The 25,678-nt window shown below is 35.5% G+C and overlaps 1 protein-coding gene across 2 annotated transcripts in view; it reads right to left on the bottom strand.

Annotated features, from left to right (window-relative positions):
• AFG1L (AFG1 like ATPase) overlaps window positions 1-25,678 on the bottom strand; it is a 64,219-nt gene that overhangs the window by 34,242 nt on the left and 4,299 nt on the right. Inside the window, exons 2-7 of one of the 2 annotated variants that reach the window (XM_058021115.1) lie at window positions 23,023-23,246; window positions 15,909-15,960; window positions 15,214-15,315; window positions 13,812-13,942; window positions 8,540-8,639; window positions 5,867-5,925 (exon numbers count right to left, since the gene is read on the bottom strand). In XM_058021115.1, coding sequence (XP_057877098.1) covers window positions 5,867-5,925; window positions 8,540-8,639; window positions 13,812-13,942; window positions 15,214-15,315; window positions 15,909-15,960; window positions 23,023-23,246 — 668 coding nt within the window. The remainder of the gene's footprint in view (window positions 1-5,866; window positions 5,926-8,539; window positions 8,640-13,811; window positions 13,943-15,213; window positions 15,316-15,908; window positions 15,961-23,022; window positions 23,247-25,678) is intronic. The other variant, XM_058021117.1, reaches the window with a different exon arrangement.

The raw sequence follows: 25,678 nt of genomic DNA on the forward strand, positions 1-25,678 counted from the left end.
AAGAAATAGATACATTATATAATATTGTAACAGTTACATGCTCTGAACTACAGAATTTCAAATAACCCTGCTGTTTAAATTTAACACACACACAGAGGCTTAGAAGGCTGAATGCAGAAGGGATTGGTAGCTTCTAATCTGACACCTTGCTTTCTATATACAACATTTTATTACTTGATAGTCTCACAAATTTATCAAACTAAGATTTCCCAGAAATTATACTGAGGCTCAAAAATACTTGCAGCACAAAATATTTGCAATCATGCTGTATTTCCTATTTTTATTTTTTCTATGTTTAATTAGGTACACTTCACAAAAGATGAGCACTTCTATTACTTGCACAGAGAGAGAACAAGAACAAATGCTCCTTCTACTTAGGAGTTTGCTTGGTTACATACTAAGAAGGGAAACAAAAGGCCCAACATCTTCAGTAATGAAAAAGTCAATTGATAGGCGAAGCCATCACAATATCAAAGGCCTAATCCCTGCAATTCTGACTCAGGTGACAGTTCACAGGGGTCAGAGTGGCTGACACTGACCTCAAAAGCAGGTTTTAACTATTCAACATACTGAAAGCTGCTGGGCTATCACACCATTAGACTGGAACAAACTGACAAATCAATTTCATCAAGGAGATGACTTTTTTGGGAGAGGGGGGAGGAGAGAGGCAGATCCGCCACTCAACAAATCCCTGCATTTCTCACACAGGTGGTTGGACAAAAGCTGACTGCACCATCAAAGACATTTTATATCTACCAAATGCCTTTGTACAAAACTAACTCCCACAATTTCCTTAGAGGCAGCTCTAAATGTTTTTAAAACAAATAATTTTCACGTTCCCATACTAAGCTATTGAAAACTGAAAATGCTTTTCAATTCCTCAGTTTCTTGCTTTGTAGGAAAGGGTGCACTTTAATTAAAACCACAGACAGCAACATTCTAAATAAATAATTATTAACTGATTTGAAGAAAGACAGGGAAATACAGCGTATAAATAATGCATTGCTTTCTGTTTGAGAGAAGTGTATAATGCTTACTTACGGTTAAAAGTCATTTTAACCAAACATTATTTAAAATAAATAATTATTTGGTCCCTAATAGCAGAAGGAAAAAAAGAAGAGAAAAAAAGATGCTGAAAGTAAATTCATGTCCTACTGACAACAGATTTCTAGCTGATTCCTCCCCTTTACTCAAAGCAAAATGCAGGTAGCCAAAGCCAAAGATTTTTTTTCTAAAATTTGGCTTTTTAAAGTTATACTCAGACTATGAAGGGCCCAAACACTTTTTGACTGTTGGTTAAAATTTAGTGTAGTGCAAGTCTATTGCATGAAGAAAACCTGACAAAACACAGAAGTTACATACTCGGTACTTCAGCACAGCTTGACATTTTGAAGCCTCTTGCTACACTTCCAGGAAACCTTTGGAAATGCAAGAACTGCTCACTCGAGTTACTGACTCTACACAACAAATTATTTGAGGGGCTTTCCTTCCTGACTTTCAGAGAATGAAACAATGAACTAGCCACTGAATTAGAGTTAGGATTTCAGAACAGTTAAGGGTTGATGTAAATGTCTTCATTAAATGTCTGCCAAAATTAAAATGTTGCCAAAATTACTGCCAAAACAGTAAATTAAAAAAGCATGCTTTTTTTCTCTTTTTTTTTTTTTTTTTTTTTTTTTCCCCCAAGATCCTCACATAATATCTTACACCAAGTTGTTAAAGACCAGCACAATGTTGATCTGCCTGGGAGCAGGAAGGCTCTGCAGAGGGATCTGGCCAGGCTGAAATCCATGGGCCAAGGCCAGTGGTGTGAGCTCCAACAAGGCCAAGTGCTGGGTCCTGCCCTTGGCTCCCAACAACCCCAGGCAGCTCCACAGGCTGGGGACAGAACGGCTGGGAAGCTCCATAGCAAAAAAGGACGTGGGATTAACATTTCTTCACCAAAAGGGTTTGTCAAGCATCAGAACAGACTGCCCAAGGAAGCAAGACACCATCCCTGGAGGAAAGACATGCAGATGTGGCACCTGGGGACATGGTTTAGTGATGGACTTGGCAGCGATGGGTTAACAGTTGCACTCAATAGTCTTCAAAGTCTTTTCCAATCTTAACAATTCTGTGATTCCAAGACACACAGCTTTATTTGTAAATCAGCTTTAAAACATTTAGAAATTTTGTATATTTCTTTTAGGTAGAGAGTATCAATTTTTAGAGTATTTCTGGTCTCTGCATTTGAACAAAGTAACTGTGAGCAATCAATGGTTTTCTCAAGAACTGTCTTTAAAAAAAAAAATCACATCGGAATTCCACACACTTTAAAATGCTCAGCAAGAGATCCTGTGAGATTAAAAGCTCAATCGGAACAGACTGAATCGAATTACAATTATAGAATTAGAAGATTTTTCTTCCTAATACTTCTTTTCTCTGTAAAGCTCTATCTTTGTAAAATTTCATGGATTGAAGAAGCACTCTTATCTGTTGCAGAAACTAAACTCTTTCATAAGGAATACAGAGTCCCAAAGAATCATAGCCACAACTATGAACTGATGAATTCAGAGTTTTCCCCTGTTTATAAAGCTTTGAGTTAGAGGATTAAAAAAATCACCAAAAAAATACATCTCAAACTATTTAATATTTCAAAAGAAGAGAACACTGGGATAAGATCAGAATTGAACTGGGAGCATACACAGGGCAAAAAAAGCTGCCAGTGCTGTTACTGACCTGCCCAATGACACAGACCTGGGGCTTTTATGTGGCTACCAGCTGTAGGACATGAAGTTTTCAAGTGGCTCTAAAAATTGGAACTTTTCAGTTGCAACCTCACACAACAATCACTTGTCCCAGCAATTTACCACCTAGAAAGACAATATGGACAAACTCTGGAAGATAACTGTATCTTCTCTAGAGTGCTATTTCACTCTTTTGCTTATTCCACAGAAACAGCTTTACAGTTATCTTTGTAAAAAACAGAACTCAAACACAGATATTGGAATTACATAGACTGTAGAAAATAAAAACAAAATTCAAGATGAACACGGGTAACTCTAGATCTGGGGAAGAAACCATTACTTTTGATCATCTGAAGACAAGAAAAGATATTTGTGTAACAGTTACCCAGGTATCTAGAAAGTATGTGTTCCACTGACAAAAATGAAAAGAGCCTGAAATCTATTTCAAGTGAAGCATTTCTTCACAGAAATATACTGCCAATAGTTTCCATTCATTCCACCTTCCCAAGAAACTTTAAAGAAATTTGAAACTCCTGTGCTGAACTTGAACTACTTTTAGTGCTCAAGTCTTGTTTTAAGATTTATGATCATAAAAGTTAATTACTGAAAAGAACAAACAAAACCAACCCACCTATTGACTCCCACTAAACCCCAAACAAAAGCCCTCTGGGAGGCTCTGAGCCCAGGGAAAACTAAGCCAGGAGTTAGTCCCAGCTGTCAAAGCCAGTACCAGGGGACAGGTCAGATGAGACTGACAGACACACATGGCTTGGATTGAGGGAAAGGTTGAGAAGACAGTAAATCAAATATTTGCAAGCAACCAATGCAGTGTTTTCCTTCATATTTTCACAAAAATCCCAGAAGAAATCACATTTACATTTCCTAGTCACAGAATTATGCACATCTGAGGCAGAAGCTACTTTATCCATTCACACCAATGTCATCACACAGATTCTACACATTGGGGAGGCCTAAATCTGCATTTCTCAAACCACCAAAGCCAGAGTATCAATGTTCTATCCACATCTTTGTAATGTAAAGGTCAATGGTTAAAATCGTACTCTAGAACACATTCCAGTGTGGTTTTTAAATGCTGACTTCTGCTATATTGAATTAAAAATGTAGATTTCAATATTTTTTTAATTAATAATTTTAATGTCATGCCCTTATCCTTCCACTTCCCAACCAGGATCAGAAAAGCATTTTGTGAATAAGCTTTCTCTGATCCAGCTTTTGGTCATTATGTCTTTGGGAAAGAATATTGTTACACTGGTAATATTTATTAAAGTGACATTGAAGGCACATATATTTAGAGCAGTGTAAAAACACAAAGGTGCTGGGAAAAAGAACAAGGACAGGAATTCCAGTATTTGCTCTTGTGAATTACGTTAACATTTGCTTCTCCCTTCATTCATTATGATGATAATATTCATCTGCCCCTTGTCTGGGTTGTGCTACTTGTTTCTTTTTGCAGTACTCCATTCTTTAGACTAAGCCACCTTTACTGCTTCTCTCAGCATTCCACCTATTTCCTACTAAAAAATTTTTATTACCTTCCCAGTCCTGATGAGGTGCTCTGATGCATAAACTACATTTCACATTTTTTTAATTCAGCTAGCTAAAAAGACAAAAAAAGGAAACTATAAATAAGCATACATGATAGATATTCTTAAAGCCTGATGATCACTGAAATGAAAGAGTCTTATCTTTATCAGGGAGAAAACTAGCAGTCAACAAAGAAGGACATATAGAAAAGAATGATCTGCCATGGTTGCTGCATTTCAAAAAGCAAATGCATATGAAACTACTTCTATGCTTGAAAATACTCTATGATTGGGAGCTCTCATCCTATGCAGACAGCTACAAAATAAACCCTTTCCAACAATTTGAAATGGAAGTGGTTGTTAATTTGTTTTTATGTTCCTTACTTCTCTAAAGCCATCCAGTTAAGAACCACTCTCACTGGTAACATCCCTGACTTCATACACAGCCATTCTGAGATGCACCCGAGTGCCATAATCATGTCAATGGCATATTAACTTTTAAACCTGGTAATTGTACAAATGTCAACATTAGATGGGATTTTCAAAGGTTTTTAGGCAATTAAGCAATCTTATAATTCTGAGAGGGCCCACTGAAACTGCTAGGCACTGTCAGCTGCTTTACTGCTGACCATCTGAGCAGAAACATCCAGTCAATGCATCAATTCAGCAATTCCAAATCTCCTATCAAAAAGCCAAACCTACCTAAATTCAACCTTACGGCTCTTTTATCCTAGATACTAATATTATTTAACATTATTTATGTGTTTATTCTAGCAATACTTCTGTGAAGTAGGGAAATACTGATATTTCCATTTTACATGTCATGTCAATCCAGAGCAGGATAAGAGACCTGTATGTTAGCCCCCAACAACATAACAATACAATTGTAGCTTGGGAATAAAAAATATCTGCAACTTGTCCACAACTTCTAAGTGTCATTTCAGCTTGTATTCTTTTTCACAGCAAAATAAGCACCAATTGTGTTATTCACAGAGGAAGGATCCTCCATTTTAAAATTTAAATGAAGCTATTATAGTTTTTGACCTCCCACAATACAACATGCAGGCTGAAGGAAGCTTGCTGCAGAGCCACTGCTTCTTGAACATTATGTGAAGCCTCACAAACAGCCATTGAAAAAAAACTACTTACTGAGGAGAAAGACCCAGAAACAAGGTAATTGACAAGTACAGAACAAACCCGACTTTCCTTTGACTTCCTATCAAAGTAACTGCAAGCTGCTACATTATAAATGTAAGATACCCACAAGTACAACACAGTATAAATATTAGAGGGACACTATGTTACACAGCATACCTGCACCAGCAGGAAAATCTTATCCAAACACTTTCTGCTGCCTTAGTCAAAAAGATAATTTTTTGTCATGTTAAAAAAGTCCAGCTTTAAAAACATGTTAATTCCAGAAGGAAAAAGTCCCTTCTTGCCTTACCTTCAATTAGTTTTGTTCAAAATAGCTAAAGCAGATATATATAATGTGGATGTGGAAACTTGCACTAAAGCAATCCTCTACAAATCTTCTACAAATTAATTAATAAAGCAGGCAGAACTGAAAAGCATTAAACAAGTGGCTCTCCTTACCTTCAGCACAGCAATGAATGGTACAAAATTAGCCCTCTGAAGACCATTTTTATAGAGATCTGAAAGAAAGGAAATCAGTACCATTTTGCTACTTAGTCTTAATAACATCAGCTTGTCTTCTAGTCTAGCAAATAAAACTCAGTGTTGCTGAAGACAGGAGGAGGAACAAAAGGCAGAAAAGGAGAGCTAAAATTAATTTCCTATTTTACTATACAAAAATTCAAAACATCCTTAAGGTAGAACGGAACATCCCTAGAAATGTGAAAACAGCAGGAAGCAAAAAAATTACTTAGATCTCTAATGACATAAAACCAATTTTAGCAGAAGAAATTAGAGCAGCATCTGTTTTAAAGTAAGGGTTTAAAAAATATTTGTAATGCTGGGTATACATTGGTATCGATTGTAAGGCCAAACTATGCAACTGCTAAACCCAAGTATTTCGCAGAGGGCAAAAACCCCACACAAACTAAAAATATACAATTTGTCTTTACTAAGTTAGCATCATTCTTATTTGATGTTCTGTGATATGCTTTATCTTCTAGCAATTCTGCCAGGTACACTTCCTCCTCAAAAGCAAGAAAAAGGATCACCCCTAAGGCCAAAAACCTGAACATTAAATTAAGATGTAAACTTAGGCAAAGTTGCTAAAAATACAACTGAAGAAAGAAAAAAATAGTATATTATGTAACAAAATGCAGACCTGCATCATCAAACAAAATACAAATTAACAAAAACGGCAAAGCAGCGGTTTTCATCTTATCTCTATGTATTTATACAACATAAACTTTTCTTCTCTGGAAATTAACCAACTGCCCAACAAATTCACAACAGAATGACTTCTCTCAAAACACAATAATTTAAAACAGTATGATGATCTGCACTGTTTCATTAATGTTCAGAAGCCTTATAAAAAGGCAGCTTAGGACCTATAGCTGACAGAAGGAATGAATAAAGAGAATACAGACAGCTGGCAGAGATATCACCAAAATTCCACACAAAGCACGTGCCTGGTTATGATTAACCTTTATATTCCTCATAAGGCCTGAAGGCCACAGCTACACTAAAGCTTTTATGCTTTGCCAACACCTCACAGCGGACAGAAGATGCTGCATCCATGAGACAGCAACACGCCACCTACAGAATGGATTTCACAAAATTGGATATGTACGTGGAAACATTGAGAAAAATTAGCAGTAAAGATAATTCCATTACCCTAATTACTAAAAAAGTTCTAGGAAATCATGTATCATGCTCATTCCCAACTCAGCAAATCAGGATAGTCATACATTTGTTAAAATATATAGCAATCAACTGCATATTTACTTGCAAAAATTAGTGAATATGTAACAGTAATGTAAGACACCTACTCCCATTAGTTCTTCTAGCTGATAGGACTGTGAGCTGTGTATTATGTCTCTGTTTCATGAGATCAGAAAAATAAACAGTAATTTTGGAAATGCTGTTCTTGTCATTCTCTGGGGTACTTAATATAGGTGGATGTATTTCAGGTTGATACAGTGACTTAATGTATATGAAAAACACCCATACAACCATAAAGGTCACAAAATTACATGTTGATTTAAAGCACTGGCTACAATCCTCAGGTTATGGTAAAAAATTCTCCTGAACTTTAAAGAGTAGTCCTTAAAAACAACCCAAGGATGGCTCTCAAGTGAGTAAAGCCCCAGCATTCAGTCTATCTGTAATCAACACAACTACAGCAGTTACAATTCCCTCTTTTTTGTGCAGAAAAGGAAAATAAGCCAATGGGAAATAATTTTCTTCCCTAATAAAAACATTTGGGTGGGGTTTTTTTGTTGTTTTGGGGTGTTGTTTTTGTTGTTTTTTGCCAAGATAAAGTTCATTGTAGAATTGCCCATCGTTAGTGATTGTCTTTTACTCAATTAATTTGGGTGGGAAAATTAATGGTTGTTACAGTTAACAATTAAGGTAACTCTTCAGTATTTGAAATTGATCAATCTGAAATGTCATAAAAGTTTATGCATTATGCTAACTGCTAATGCTCTACAACACAAACATTTTTCTCCTTCACAAAAAATTACAGTTACTGAATGGTTAAAACCCATACAGATTTGGGAACTTTGTAGAAGGATCTACTCAGCTAATCACTAGAAAGGACTAGTCACTGCAAAAAAGAGGTAGAAATGGAAAGAGCTCTCCACTTAATTCTCTCAGACCAGCTTGTAAGAAAGTAAAAATGGCATCTTGGTAAGTGCCTCTCCTTCAAGCTGGTGGACCACATCTGCAAGTTTCTGAGTTAGAAATTGGGAACCAATGTGATATCATTTCCCTTCTTTGGCAGGATCTGATCTTTTCCTATCCTTAAACACATTCAGAACAGGCAATATTTTACCCCTCTTCAACCACCCTCTCACTGGTTTGGATAGAGTGGAGGAGATCAGAAAACACAGGAGGTTTTGAGAGTGATGGAGGAAAGAACACAGAGTTCAAGATACAGGAAGGGTAAGATTAAGTGAAAAACTTTTCCTTCTTTAAGAACAAGAAAAACTAGGGGACAAGCTGGAGTATCAATGATTCTTGCAGTCTATAGAGTTCCTTAGAACTAAACACTGTATGATATAAATACAACTGTTTTGTAAGATACTGAGATTCACTGGATTTGCTTAACACTGGTAGAATGTTTGTTTTTACCTTCTGGTGGCCTGTTAGATGTTGCCACAACGACAACCCCATTTTGGAAGAGATTTTCAAAAAGCTGCTTCAGAATCATGGCATCAGCAATGTCAGTGACCTGAGAAGACAACACATTTGTTATATCTTGCTTTCAGCTTCTGCTGCAATAGATCTGCAAGTGGCTTTGTAGCTAGGAAAATGCTTGTTAGTGAAAGCCATGGAAAAAGATTCTAATTATTGCTTGGTGAGAAAAATATAAAAGGGATAATTAATAAGCAGTGAATGTACCACAGTCTTTCAGAACTTGCCCACTCTTTATTGCAGAACTCCACCATTTCTTTACCAATTGCTAAATGATTCCATGTTAACTTCTATTATGAAACTACAGGTGGGAGACACAGAAAACAGACCTAAACATTTAAGAGCCTACTTAATTAGGAACAACATGAAAAAAAACAGAAGATAAAAAGAGATACACACCGGCTGTTTTACATTTCTATTACCTTTGAGGCAAAGGTTTGCAGAGGTGAATTTAAAATGGTCATGGGACTTCAGAAAATAAAGACAAGTAGCCAACTATACATAATCAGCTGCTGTTGAAAATAGAATGATATGACATAGATACTATTGTGTGATTGTTGCAAAAAACAATTCAACAGATGGCCCATCACAAAAATAAGCAATTTCATTGTTCTTTTTAAGTGCCTTCTATTACTGTCCATGAATAATCAAAAGGCAGGCAGTCACTTCCAGCACAGTCAGCCTCTTCTAACCTTCAGGCACAAAACACAAATGAAAAATAAAAATGGGTAGAACAAGAGATACTGGGGAGGGGTAAGGAAGAAAAAATGACTACAAGATAAGCCATTAAGTAAAATTTCTTTAAGCATCTTAATTTTAGCTTAACAAATTTGCTTTATAGTACCACGAAATAAAAGGATACAGGAACAATGCTGTAAAGAAATGCATCGAGTTTTTCTGAAAAAACAGCAATTCATATTTTACAGGAGTTCACCACCTTAATACATAACCACCTTTATGATACTTCATTTTCCTGCAGACCCTGTGGTTATTATAAAGACACTTGTTGCATTTTGGCTAGCCAAAACAGACCACAGTTCTGAGGAAATAAACCAGTGGTGGCATGCTGGGAGTTATTCCCATTACACAAGAGATTGACAGAATATTGAGCTTTCAGCACCTTAGATGAGTATGCTATGATATCAACACATGTGCCATCACAGAACGTTTACCCAGCATAATGTTTTCTTCTACTCCACACCCCTCCACCCTCCATAATTCTTCCAAAAGTAACTTCTAAATTACTTTTCAGTGCAGAAAAAAAAGAAAGGTAATACTACACTAGAAACTTAGGTAAAAGACTTAGGTTTCATTTCTGGCAGCTAGTTTTGAAGCAGTAACATTCTTAATGAACGATACATAAACATTAGCTTTCTTCTTCCAAAGATTTTTTCTATTTTACTCTATTAATGCCTTAATATGGATTTTTTTCTTTTATAAAAAACAAACTTTTACATAATTACACACACCTCAGATTTGCATCTCTCTGCTCCCTAAGAGCTGATATTAAAAAAAAAATAGTAATTCACTATCATACCGTAAGTTTTACACACTTGCTTATGTTTCACTTAGCAATAATTTATTTCTACCGGATACTAAAATTTAGTAATTTCTCCCATTCCTAAGAACACAAGACACATAAGGAATCACTACAGATGTGCATCTTAGGGGTAGCTGAATTTCTTGTACCACAAAGCACACCTAAAAGCCAAATTTTAAAATTCTACTATAGAAATAATTTTGTTACAAACCTTTTTGTTTAATAGTACTACAAAGCATGCTGCCTCTAGCAAGCGGGGAATGAAAGGGTAATAATGCTCACATAAAAAAACCCAGTAGCATTCTCCTATTAATGAGAATGGTTTTTGATGCAGAATTCTGAGCTCCATTACAAAAGAAGGAAAAGAAAAAAAGCCAAAAAAAAAAAAAAAAACAAAAAACCAACCAAACAACAACAACAAAAAAAAAACCAAACCAAACAAACCTCTTGAAAGTTCTGTCAAAAAGCAAGAGCCATTTTGAGGACCAGGATGCAAATGTGAGCTCTTTTTATCTAATACACTTTAGGAAAGATAAACGATTTCTACAAGGTAAAGAAGGTAGAAGACAGTAACTGAAGGACCGTAAGTTCTTGTGTTTTTTACTGTATCTAGCATTTATTGCAACTGATAACAAAAGCAAAGACTACAAATTACCAATAAGGAGAGCCTGCTAGAGGAGAGAATGGAGAAATTTCATTAGCATTTAAGAGAAAAAAGAAAAAAAAAGCGAAGACACTAGACTAATAGTTAATTTACATGTTTAAGTGCCTGAGACTCAGTCAGCCACTGATTGGTACAGTTCCATGTAATGAATGACAAACATAAGCATGTATTATCAGCAATTAGTATTAGCACAAAAATAAGAGCCTAATTTTTATTAGAGGCTTTTAATAGAATGTAGGTTAGTAAAAACTCCCTAAATTGTTCGTTCACTTTTGTAGTCCAGATGGTACCATTGGTACCTTAAGGTTAACACTGCATCATCTCTCAGCTTCCCAAGAAGGGGAGACTCTGGTTTTATTATCAATATTAACATAGGTTACAGTCCTGTGCCAAAATTAGAGTTTCTAACTACTTGTGTATAGTTATTTGGCCACTGCTAGCCACCCCTGTGCTCTGAAATCTCATTACAAATGGCTTAATTTTAGGGTTTTTCTTCAAAATGAAGATATTTTCAGAATGGCTTAAGTGTTCTGTGATGAAAAAAAGACTTTAATATTTCCAATAAACTGTATGACAAAGATCAGTAAGACACAGCAATGCTTTAAGAACTTGACAGACTGGGGCTCAGGCAACTGCTGACAAAATCCTGCTTCAAAATGGACAAACACAGAAGCATAGTGCTGTCACTGAGGTCCTGGCCATCACACAGTATTTGCACAAAGAAACATCAAAACATAAATTTTAACACAACAATACACTGAAACACAGAAAATTACTTTTAAAAAAAGTACTGAAATATTTTTCTAGATCAATTAGTCAATTGTCCATTTGCTTAATAGTTCTCTGGGTTTTGCAGGAAGATTCACTTCAGAATACTTCTGTTCTGCTTTAGCCCATAGTCAATGAGGAAAATGCAACCTCAACAATGCTTTTGTCTTCTGAAGTTCTGCATTTGGTTTCCTCTGCAAAATGAGCATTAACAATATGTTCTGCTGTCCCTGTTTAAAATACCACTCATCTATGTTTCTGTTCTTAAGATAAATGAATAATTAATTTCAAGTTATTCTCCTTTTTTTGTTCAGCAGGCATCTGAAAGCAACTTGAAGTGTTTAAAGCAAATCTCAATAGTTTTCTGATGTTGTTTCCACACACTATTATTTTGCCAAAACAACCTCACTTTTCATCTGTCAAAACAGAGATTTGCTTTGTCCACAAGTCAGAGCAGTGTATGTTCTAAGCCTGCAGCTCTTTCCAGTTTCATTTTATTCTAGCAATTCTTTAAATACTAGTAAATCAGACTGCAGGGAAATAAAGCCATGATCTCCACTGCAGAAATGAGCTGCAAACAACCCAAATTAAATTATGGCTCCTTATTATTAATGTTAACTGTCTCACCATGTGAGCTTCTCTCCAGTCACTGCACTACTTTATGACTATTTAAGCAGAGGGTTTCTTATCCCAAATTCATTGCCTTCTGAAAAAATTCAGAAAGCTGGAAGTCTGCTTATCAGGCAGAATCTGTGTAGAGTTCCACGTTACAGAAAATCAGGCAAGAAATCCAGCCATTCAGAAACCTGTGAATGTGGAATATTAGTATATCCAAACCAAGTAGATTTTAAAAATTCACTTATCAATGCAAAGTCTTGGAAACACATTTAAAATTTATAGTTCTTGTATTAATTTCCCAACTGCAACAGTTCAACAGAACAGATGATTTTTACAACTGAAGTCATTGGTGTACCTCAAGCAAGTCAGCAGGGGGAGCAGGCAATCAACTTGGGCACAAAATATCCCACAGTCTCTCCCTTTAAAATGTGGAAATATGACAGACAGTCTGTAATCACCACAGTACTGTCACATGAAAGCAGTGAGCATTTATACAGAAAAGCAGGTATTTATACTAATACATAGTAAAGCCATTTTCTACCATTCGAACATTTAATGCTGGGACAATTAACAATTCCCTTTCCAAACCTTCTCATTTCTTCATTGTGTAAGTACAATTGTCTCTGTATTTAGATTTTACACTCAGGTTTTGGAAGCCCAGCATAACCATATTCACTGGACAGAGCACAAATTAAATGACTGAACATCAGCAATTGCAATGACCCCACACATTCTGAAACCACCTCTGCTTGAAAAATGCAAGAGAAATTTAAAACAAGAACAACTGTTACTTGACCAAAAGTCCCTTCATGGGAGTCAACCATAGACAGTTATTTCCTCAAGTGTGGAGGTTTGCAAAGTAATAGCTAGGAGACATAAACTGCTCCATCCATTTTAGAAATGTATTAATTTAACACTATAACAGACAATTTCACTTAATAGATTATTTTACTATTGGTGATTCGAGAACTAACACAGATCTGTTCATATCTTGCTCTGCATTTTCTCTCTGAATTAAAAAAAAATATCTCAGCTGGTTAAAGCTGCCAAATACCTCTAGTTTTTTATTAAACATTTTTATAAAGAATTTTACATTTAAGTTTGTGACATTAACATTCACAAACTGTGTAAAACAAATGAAATAATCAAGTTAGCTTGGGCAAAGATCATTTTATAAACTTATTTTTAATTTTCACATTTAATTCAATAGAAGTTTCTTAAAATCCTTAATCACATTGTGAGTGTTTGTTGCATTATGTGAACTACAAAAGCAACGATCAGTGGCAAGCAAGCATCAGGTGGATGATGGTCCCTGTCCTGAAGAATTCATGAGCCTCTAGACAAACTCTAATACCTCCTTGTATGATCAATGACCAGACTGGTAAACAAAAACACTGCAAGGGGACTTACACTGCTAACCTGCATCTTGTCTGTTGTGGAAAAAAACCCCAAACCCTACCATCTTCAAACCTGTAAAGTGACTTCTAGTCTTTAACTTTTACCAGTCACTACTGGCCAGTGATTCAAATACTGCATTAGCAGTAACAGGTATCGTATTTTAAGATCAAAAGTAATTTTATGAAGTTTCCCTTGAAATGAAAGAGTTATCTATGGCTTACCTGAAACTCATCAAAACACAGGAGAGCAGCCTCTCTGCTTATTTCCTCTGCCACAGGTGCAATTGGGTCATATGATTTGGCCATAAATCCAGCTTTTCTCTCTGGTAAGTTCTGCTTAAGGCGATGTATTCCTTAGATGATAAAAGGGAAAACAACATATATTTCTTATTTCTTTTTCTAAGATAGGAAGAACAAATTACTTAGCTAACAAATAAAAAGTAAACTGGTCCAGTAAAAATAAGAAAGCGTAAAACTTAATCCAGTTTCAAGAGGCTAAAACACTTTACAACCACATCCACACAACAGTTAAAAGCTCACAGATTCTGTGATTCTTATTTTGTTTAGAAGGCTGTAAAACAAATGTCAAAAACATCTTGAATGCTATGCACTCTATCTTCTATAAACTGATACAATTTGGAGTTTTATCTTGCTCTGAAGGTATTCTTAGAATGCATTTAGCTAAAAGAAGGCAGATGTAGCAATTCAGTTATACTTCAACACGTGAAGATGATGATAATGGCGTACGGTAAGATAATTAAATCCATACTTTACTGTCTCGTGGATTGTATTGCACCTGACTATAAACAAAGATTCAGGAAAAAAAGGATCCTGCAGAAGGAAGATTAAGCACAAACGACAAGAAATGGAAACAGAATATCTCAAGTGACCCAGCAACGATTGAAAAGTGGGCATTAAAAAGTGGCTTGAGTTATTTACACCAGTGAAAGCTTCCCAAGAAAATGCAGCTGTCACAACACTTGTAAAATAAAGTAATACTTAACAGTTTGACAGTATTTTAAGGTCACAGAATTTAGAAACAGAAGCAAGTTTTAAAATCTTTAGAACAGCATCCCTGTCAAAACAAAGTGCCTTATTCAGCTGATCAGAAAATTTTCTGAAACTTGGAATGTGCTTCTTTCTATTGCTTTTTTCCTCTGCATTACTGACAGTTATTACTAAGTTACTCAACCAGAATAGGTCCCAGTCTCCTTGGCATTTATATCTGATTTAGTTATTGCTTATTCAAAATACAGAGTGAGTTTAACCTTTCCATTTTCAGTTTTAGCAATTGCCTTCTTCAGATTTCAGGTAAGCTAATTGGCACCTGGAAAACATTTAGTTAAGTATTTCATTCTAAGCAATATACTCAAGTTATAGATACAACTAGGTATGTATATTTTTCTTTCAGAAAAGATACTTGAAAAATAATATGCAATTAATATCTATGCTGGTATGATAAACAATGCTAGCATGCATTAACTTTTCTTTTTTTTTTTTTTTTACTTTTCTTTATGATTAAATATTTAAATAAAATTACAGTGATTAATATGAATATGAGACAGACTTTTTAATAGATACTGTATTTTATAAAATTCTTGTCAATACCTGTGTCTGCACTTACTCTGGTGTACATCCAACATGAAGCCATGAAAATGGACTCTCCTTTTCTTTTCTACTTCTAAGTGAGAATAGAACATGTCCATCACCATTGTCTTTCCTGTGCCTTCAAGTAAGAACAATAAAAATCACTCAAGAGGTAGTTAATTTAAGAGCAGTATGTACTGATTACAGTAATGACAGTTTGTCAGCTTGGCCCTAATGAAACTCTAATTTTCTACAGGCTAAGTACAAGACCAGACTGCTGTGAGGAGCAGTTATGTTTTCTGTTCAAAAACTTGGAAGAACTACTTTTTTTTCTGTTTTAAAATACAGACATGGCCCAAAGGTTGCACAAATTACTCCCCATACACCCACAAAACATGTTAGTATTTAATTTAGAAAGCAAGTATGTTTTCATGCTGCACTGTTACAATTAGAATTTATGATCTCTCTCCCACAATTAGTTCCCAAATTCTTAAATTGCTTTCTTAAATATAAGAGAATGGGTAATGCTGAAAACAACTACACACAGTAATGTGGTCCAATCAAACAGCTTCCAGCATTCAGAGTGTAATTATATTAAATAACATCATAATGTTACATCCAGTAAGATCCATTAAACCAATAAAGTTACATAAACATACAGCTTTCAGACACTTCAGAATTCAAATAGACACGAATTTAGAAAAAATTCTATTGGATGCAAATGATACTTACCAACATCTCCATAGACATAAAGACCTTTTGGGGGGTTGGTTTTAGCAAAGAGCTGCAAATCAAGAGAAAAAGAAAATATAGATATAGGTTAAAATAAAAGCAAGCACATGGCTGTGATAAAGTAAGAAAGAAGCTACACTTAACCACAACAGTAGCACTAGGCAACAAAGTGTAACCTTGACTAAATCATTAGCTCAGAATTCTTAAGTAATGTTCTCATTGTGCAAATTCTACATAAGAAGCAAAACATACATGTAGGGTTTGGGATTTGGGGTTTTCTTAGATCACTGCAAAAATATCCCCATTCCCAGCCCTAGCACATGTGCCCTTTTATCAGAACACATAAAATGATTCAATGTTTCCAAATCCACCATGATCAAAACAAATCCTTTGCCTCATTAAGCCATTTGAGCAAATAGTCTTAGAAAAACAGGATTTAAAGTTAAGTAGTATGGTACTATGCATAGATATATGCATTAAATAGCTATTAGAGCAGATCTGCTAAAGAGATAAAGTATTAGGACTCAGAAAATCAGTGCTGCAAAGCCCATGAACATTGTACATCCTATTCTCTCAGCTTTGAATATTAAACCCAAAATTATCTCTGGTTTAAACGTGATTAAAATCAATAGAGTCACAGTAAAAATATGTATCTATATGCACATGCATGTGTCCTTATATGTATAAATATATAAACATAAAAATATACTTTCAAAGTATGCCTTTTATTAACCTTTTTTTCAAGTGAGTTACTTTCATCTGGAATGAATATTGCTTAAAAATTTTAAATCTCTTAATATTATTCAGGACATATGTTATGACACTTGATATCTATTTTACTCAAGTATATATTTTTATGCAAAAACTTCCAGAAATGCTAAGACTTTCAATTTGGAATAGTCCTCTTTCCCTTTCCCCCAGTACTATGCACAGCCACTTCCAAGTATAATTCAAAAAAGAAACAGTTTCTAAAACACTGGAAATCTTACCAAAATTCAATCAAATCCATGAAACTGAATTGACATCCACAAAACACACTGCAGAAGAGTATTTGCTTATTTTAAAGTGCTCCACTTTCAGAGCTCTATGGGCTGAGCCAACACAGAAGAAAATTAAAATTGCAACCTTGTGGTCTCATTTGGAGCTGGGTAATTGCTAAACAACTTGAATCTAAAGCACTTTTTGAAAATACAGTGCTGTGGTAAAGAAATAGAGGAGTCAGTACAAAACACTAATTAAATATAAAAGAAAATGCATGACCAAAAAGTAGAAGGGTAATATCTCAGGTTTATAGTACCAGCTCACTCAGAAAATATGCAAGCATGGCTCTTACACAAGAGTCCCTTTTAGATTTAATTTGGATCTCTATTAATAGGGTAATCAAAAATTTGTATCATCAATCTGTGGCTGGAAAGGGTTTCAGATGTTTGGAAACTATTCCATTAATTGACAAGGCTGCAGCCATTTGCTAGTACTTTGAAAGCATTGTAAGACAATTTAATTGTTGAATATTTTTCAGTGTGTACTTTTTAAAGAGATTGTGCTCAATAAAACTACTGATGCTCAAAGTTACAGGAGAAAAGAAACAGACAAAAATCCAAATGAGACATTTTCAAAATAATTTCTTTGGATTTAGTTTTAGATTACCAACAATCAATGGACTATAATATTCAAATTATTATACAGAAAGGCTGTATTACTGTGATTTGCAGTTTCACAAGAAGCAGCATAAAGCCAGAAAAACAAATCAATGTGTAGAGTACAGCTTCACCTGTTTTTGCAAAGGTTATATAAACAGAACAAATAAAAATGCCTACATTTTTATACCAATATTTTCATTGTAAAGCTTTTATTAATTTAATTTAGCTACTTAAATATTTGTCTTTTTAGGCATACTTATTTCCAGATAACATGTTACAGAAAAAGGAACTTTTGTTTTGACTAAAGGAAACAAAAATAATGGCTTGGCCTCCATAAAAGTTGGTTTAAAAATTTAAAATTGTTTCCCTTTGAAGGCAGCAATTTTTGATGAACGATATCTGCTATCTGCCAAAAAGCATGGATACTGTGGCAGAGCCAAGTATATTTGCTGATCATCTCTAAAAACAAATCAAATGTCAGAAAACTGTTTTTCCTGTTTCAGCAATTAAAGAAGTTTGTAGAAAATATTTTACATATAATTCTAAACATCACACTATTGACAGCTTTAGGATAATGACTTCCTCATTCCGATCAGATATGATATAACTCTAATAATTTATTTTTATATTCTTTGGTTGTTCTGGTTGGTCCTATTTTCTTAACATACATTTTATTTCAAAAAAGTAAAACTTTATCAGTAGATTTTTTTTTAATACTGACAACTCAGATATCCCTACCAGTCTCAAGCTATTTTGCATGACCATAAAATGGATTTTTTTTCTTTTTGTTTTAGTTATTCTAATGCATCTTCTGAAGCCTGGAAGCTGTCTAAGAAAAAGGGAAACCTCCACTAGGAGGTTCAATCATCAACATTTGATACAATTTAAATCACAGCAAGCAGCCAGTCTGTGGTGGCAAAGAAAGCAGAACACTGATCTTGGTTCTATGCAAACATACATTCTGCAAGAAGGAGGGAGGAGATCTAAGGCAGAAAACCCTCCAGTCACCCTAAAATAAGGACACTTTATTTCAGGCAGGAAAGGGAGAAAAGTAGGAAATGTAGGAAGACAAACTAAATTAATGATTTCTCCTTGCTCATTTCCATATTATCCTGAGGTACATTTGGAGTCTCAGCATAACAACATTAAATTTGTTGACAATATGTTTTCTTTGACAACAGAGGTAAGATTTAAGTATGTTAATACATACTTAAAAGATATTAAGTGATACACAAAATTTGAGTTTGAAGGGGACAACACCTTTAGTAACACGCAATGTCTTCCCACATTCTCCCCTGCTCAGACACCAGAAGAAAGCAACTCATTTCCTGGCAGTATTTGCACCCTGACTGGAAAAACTTGTAAGTGCAAATGCATGTCAATACTAAGATGGTTAATTAAAATATGCAAAATTCAAGACAAGTTTCCCAACAGCAGATTTTTATTTAAATCCTAACAAAACTGCCTCTTTCTCCCACTCTTTCAAAACTCCTTTTTGGCTGTTGTTGTAGCTGAAGACATTTTCAAGGTCTTGAATGGTGTTTACTATTGTTCATACCTCTTTTCAAAACATGACCTCACTTATAATTGAGCTTATTTCAAGTCATTAGTACAGCAACTCAACAACTCTTAAGATGTCCCAATTGGTATTATTTCGAAAAGCTGGAGATCTGAAATGTCTATGCCAACTCTAACAGCCTTGAACTTCAATTCAGAGGATCTCAAAATATCTCAACACACAAGGCCATGCTTTCACCAAGCTGAAGATCAAAGTCCTTGTTCAAATTTGAGGAGTAATTTTAAAAAACAGAAGCCTACTTGGTTGGCAGCAAGACTAATTGTTTTTTTCCCCTGAGATTCATTCTAAGCTGATGTCCCAAAAAACCTACATCATAACAAAATAGAGTTTATTAACATGAAGAAAATGGCGCCTGGTGTGTCTGTGTGCCCCAGACTACTCATTTCAAAAAGATTTGGCCTGTGAGGTAACACAAGTGTTGTGGGTAAAAAAAAAACCTGAAAGGCCTCTATTGTATCTGATATAAATATTCGCTCCCTAATCCTACTTTTACCACAGTTTGGTGAATAAACTATTTAGAGAAAAAGTGACAAAAGAAGAACCAAGCTAAAACCAAAGCAGACCACTCTTGTAACAGTTCAGAAGTGCAAGAAGTTTCTATTTCTGGAATAGTTTCTGCTGTTTTGGAAGAGGCTTCTGCACTTCTATCACAGAAGAAATCAAGCAATAAAATAAGGAATATCAGACTATAGAATAGGCTGCTAGAGAGAGGTTTCTCTTCCATCACCCCTTTTTCTTAACCACATTCCCTTCAATAACAGAGCCAGAAAAATGAGCACACTTGAAATGCCAAGCACCACTATTTTTTTTTAAAAAGCTGCCAGTAGATTAATTTCTTCTCAGAACAGGAGGTTTCATACTAAAAGTGGGTTATTCAAGTTTCTAGAAGCCTCTTGCAAAAGCAAGAATTGAACTTACAAAATACTAAGTATAACTGATAAATTATTTCATTTTTTCAAAATATATCCTTAATTAGTTTAAAATACATCCATTTGTTTCATTTACATCTATTAAAACTCACCAAGTACAAAACAGAAAGGAAAACCAATGGTTTTATTACACAAACATGACAGTATTCAAAGTTACAAGGTGCCTGGCCTCCATGACAGGAGACTGCCAACAAGCTAGTCACAAATACAGGATTTACCTGTATCATTAGTATTTCCTGGAGAAGCCTTCAACTGGTCAGAATGAATTCCACCCATAAACCTACACAAATCCTATTCAAGCAGGCCAACTCCAGACAGCAGTACTCAGCACCAGCTCTTCTTGGCACGAAAAGCCTTAGCTCTAACTGAACCAAGTCTGCAGCAGCATCACTACGCTGAAAGTCCATAGCAAAAAACCAAGTATATTGCTTACTTTGGAAACCCCTCAAGAGATACAAGCATATGATTTTACAACTACCTAGTCACATTTGTGACTTATCTGGGGAAACCTTCATTAAGATGTTGATTACAACTTTGCTGAAGCAAAAACTGGCCTGCACTAGAATTTAAACTATCATCTGTTTGGCTTCATTTTATCTCATAAGGAGCTCTGTTTGAACTGGCAAATTGCTTTCTCAAATACAGCAGAAGAGGAACAAAGCTGTTGTGATGACTTCTCTCTGAATCATGATTTCAGTTTAACTACACAGGCTAGCAGACATTGACAGATTCATGCAGAAGTCACTGCTCTCCTTTTCTGGGGTTTTGACGTATGGCATGGCACTATAGTGCTCAACCTGTTACCAATCTTAAGATTTCTATAAAAATATCAAACTCCAGAAAAAAAACCTCAAATTGCAGTAATACTTATCCCTGTAGCAAGTAGTTCTTCAGCTGCTTCTCACTGACTCATTAGTTCATCAGTGAGCCATATAACAATTTTCAAAAGTTGGTTTAAAATTAAAGCAATGTTAAATGCAGAAGTGGAATGCTTTAAAGAAATTGGTGAAAAACATATTCTCAAGTAAAAAATGGCATTTAAGTAAGAAAGTGTCACTCTGGCTTTACTGCAATTAGCTCTGTTACATAGGGACATAGCAGCATCATATTTCCTAAATAGAGAAAGGCTGATAATTTGTTCTCTGCAATACAGGCTTTCTTTGTTATTCACACTTCCCAGTCAAAGAATCAGTAAATAACAAACCCACAGAATGCTTGATCTACAAAGCCATGACACCTGCCCTAACAACTAACAATGATTTGGGGCACTCCAGTTAACACAAGTCAGCTCTCAAAATTATTCTCCAGGGCAGTGCTTTTAGAACTTTATATCCAAATGTCCACAACTTCTTGCCAGAAAAGATCAAATTATTCTAGCCTACTGATCCCTCAGGTTTGGCAGTAAAGGCAATGCCTTCATCATAACATTTTTTTCTCTGGCTTTGGCTCCCCTTATCTCGTGCTACATCATTTAGTCTTGCCCTGCAATCTGCAAACATGACAGTATTTGTGCCAGGTAAGAGAACAATTTGGTATGGTTAGGTAACAAGTTTAGAGTAGCATATTTAAATTTATGCTCATGAGATGAGGAGTGTGGTGCAATGAATGCTTAAAAAGGCTGACAAGGAGATTTGTTAGCAAGGACTGCAAAAGACATTTTTGACCATAATGTTTATTATTAAGACATTTATTGACCATAAATGTTAAAGTTACTTCTGATGAAAAAAAAAAAGCAAACCCTTAAGTGATGCAAGAAAAGAGTGAAATCAAAAGAAAAACTCAGAGTCTAGCTGGGGAAAATGCTGATTTCCTCCTCCCAGGGACAAGGAGGTCTCTCCAGGCTGGGAAAGTGCAGGTGAGACAGCAATGTATATTTTGCCATGCTTTTTCCCCAGCACCATACTTTTATCATCAGACTCACTCAAACACCCCACTCTTGTTGTTTCATCCTACCACAGCTTACAACTGTGCTGACTGAAATATGTTAATCAGGTGCAAATGAAGCACATTCACTGGGCATTCAACCTTTGTGCACATCTATGCCCAATATTTAGCAACGAATTAAATGTCTTATCTGCTTTTCTGGGTGCTACATTTAGTTTTCTGGGATATAAACTCAGGTCTACAAAACAAGTGGCAAGGAAAGCTGAAGAGGGAATTCCCACATCAGTTCTAGTTGCTTCCCATGAGAACGTGCCATACCAGTGCTATCAATACTTGCAGGTGCAAGGCCACCAGAGCAGCAATCTAAGAATAATAGCATGACAACAAGAGATGTGGAAAATACTGTGAAAGAGAGTCTAGAAAACATTGTGTCAAGAGCTTCAGGGAAAAGTTACAGAGATGCAACAGCTGGCTAACAGCACTGTAATTGTTAAGGCAATGTGCAACAGGGATACGTTTAAACTTTTGTAAATCCTTTGAAAAGAAACTGCGATGCCCCCAAAAACACAAGGGTGCAGATTGTACCAAAGCCTTCTTTCCTTACCTCACCTGGAAACTAGCAACATGGAGAAGAATTGTTTTTAAAAGTCATGTCTGATACATATTATAATGTGGAATTATTTGTGGAATATCTGTTAGAACACAAAACATCAGTGTTCAGTTTATCTAATCCAAACACACAAGTATAATACTAGTGCTTGCGAATTAAAACCTGGTTTAGGCCCCTCTCTCCTAGAGCCAAATGATGTTTTTGGAAAGGTAGGCAGTGGACATAACTAAAACCATATTAGATTTTCTTACAGAATTATTTCAATATATCTAATTTGGCTACTTCTAGAGTGCCACTGGATTTTACAAACCAAAAAAGAAAGAAGACATATTGAAACATGAAGAATCATCTATCTGGAAAGATGTATTTGCAAAAATAAGATTTGTGCTCTTGACAGAAATTTATGCATTTTAAGCACATTCTTAGGAGGAAATATAAATGCAAAAAATATTTTTATCATTATAAACCTCACCTGAGAAAAAACATTTTTCGAATCAATGCTGTAGCCTTTAAGGCTCTCATGCAATTTCTGCAGGCGCTCCACAACTCTTCTTTGTTGCTCGTCATTCTTCAGCTCTTGATGCTTAATCAAAAAGTCATAATGTTCTAAAGGTCCATTGCAAACCTGTAAGGCTCTGGCATGAACATCTGTAGGAGAAGCAGGGCCTGTCTTCTCATCTGCCTGAGCTGTGTAGGCTGTTAAAGTAAAAGTAACCAATTAATAGAGAAGTTCTTAAAAGAATCTCCTTATAAACAACACATATTCCTAACAGTTTACACAAAGACATATATACATGACAATGACTTACCTATATAACCACTGGTTATCCCTTCATTTTTCATTAACTCAATTTCTAACTTTAATGTATGTTTACAATTCCTTTACTTTATTAACAAGCACACATTCTAAGAAGTCCAGCTACAGAGTTGGTAAGATTTGGCTGAGCTGTTGCAAGGGAAGTTTTGACCCTTTTTTTTTTTCCAAATTGGGGTAAAACCATTTACATTTCCAAAGTGCATTTCTCTAAATAGATAATCTTTTTGGTAAAACTTCAGAAAATACTTAAAGGTCAGCAAACGAGAGACCAAAGCAGGAGTTCTGTAAGGAATTTGAAACAACCTATCAAACACCACACTAAGCAAGGCAGCAGCTGTGAAGCCCTGCAATGCCACAGCTTGATCTGCTGCCATCATCTTCTGCCTAGAAGAGACAGGGACAAGCCCAGATAGGAATACTGTCAGAAACAAGATGTTAAAAAAAAAGTCAGGATTGCTAGACATAAAACAAGACATAACTAGGGAAAGAAACAATGCATAAGATTACAAAGAAGGCTTGCCAAATCATTAATATCAGAAACAATGGCATGCACTGGGAAGTTGTTAAATATCTTCTTTGCTTCCAGTGTCATTTAACAGGTTAAGTATAATAAAGAAAAATATTATTTCTTAATGGGTAAAGGAATAGCATGTTAATTGCAGTAACACTTTTGTCCCACAGCATTACCATCTATAAAGCAGGAAAGAAAGTTGCAAGTGAAAGTACTTTTAAGCAGGTACAAAACAGCTGGGAAAAGGATATGTAATAAATAATTACTACACTTAAACCAGGTGTATATCTGCAGTAGAGTTTCATAGAGGGCTCAGGATCTCATCTTGGTGCAACCCCAGATTCCCATTCATGCCATATATGGAAAAATAAGGTAGACAGACTGGGAACACAACAGAAATCAGGAGAGGGGTGAAGACACTCTGCAAGGCAAGTAAATTCTGACAAACTGGACAAATAATCTAATAAACTAGGATGCAATTCAGCAGGGACAAAGCATGTTATTTAGAGGAAATAACTAACTCAGGAGATGGGGAATTACCAGCTAAAGAGACAAGACCTGTAAAAAAGGATGCAACAGCTACACTGGATCACAAAATGCCAGTGAGACAATATCATAACACTATTAGAGGAAAAAATAAACTAAAATAAAATAAACACAAGGCCTCCAATATAGATACACACAGAGAAAAAAAGCACCCTGTTCTATTCAATGCTGGTACAGTCCGCCATGGAAGACACTTTTCAATTTTCACATAATATGTTATGAGAAGTATGAACCAAATGACAGAGTAAATGGATTTTTTTTTTGTTTTTTAAAATATGAGTCAGAACCCACAAAGATGCCATAAAAGGCATGAAAAGAGTTTTACACAGCTACAAGGAAGATAGAATATTAGAAAACAATGAAACTGAACTAGCAGATCAAATTATGATTACTTATTGCAAATAACAATTTCTCCTAAAAAGCCACTGTTTATATCTGCAGCCAATAACTGCACCAAATTCTCTTGTTCCTGGAGGAACTGAGTTGTTGCTTTGAATTAAGAGTAATTAGCTCATCTCTATCCAAAGAGATCACATAAAGAAAGGTGAGTTCAAAGTTTGTTATTGCAAAAATGTGAGTAAAACCTGTAGAGAAGGAAAACATACAGCTGTCTCCAAATACATACAGTGTACTGAGAAAATGGAAGGATATGGTATTTACACAGATAACTTAATAACTGTAATTAATAGTCTAGAAGCTGTAAAACTTCCAAAGATTTGGGGTGAATTTTAAAAATAAGTTTGAGGAAAATCTGTCAGGAACAGGTCAGCAAAGCCCAACCTGCCTCTGAAGGGAAAGGGAAAAGGAAAGATCACACAATTATAGAATGGCTTGGGTTGGAAGGGAGCTGAAGTATCATCTAGATCCAACACCCTAGCCATGGGCAGGGACACCTTCCACCAGAACAGGTTGCTCAGATGAACTCTCAAAAGTTTTTCATCATGTTTTCTACTATTCCACTCCCAAAAAAAGTGCACCTCAGTCCTGTGATCCATACCTCTGAACTATCTGTGCCCTTGCAATACACAGAAGTTGATGGCCCCAAGAGCTCCAGCATGCCCCCTTATATCTATACATTCCAAAGTTCTTACTGCTTACCACAAAATCAAATGAAAATAAATAATACGCTGATTTAGGGGTAAGAAAGGGTTTGTGGCTCATGACCTTCCTGGCCATGGACAAAGCACATCAGCAGCAGGAGTGCTCAGAAGCATGGGGTTTGTCTCAGATTACATGTTCTCACAGCTAACCATC

The sequence above is a fragment of the Melospiza georgiana genome, chromosome 3 (genome assembly GCF_028018845.1).
Source record: "Melospiza georgiana isolate bMelGeo1 chromosome 3, bMelGeo1.pri, whole genome shotgun sequence".
Lineage (NCBI taxonomy): Eukaryota > Metazoa > Chordata > Aves > Passeriformes > Passerellidae > Melospiza > Melospiza georgiana.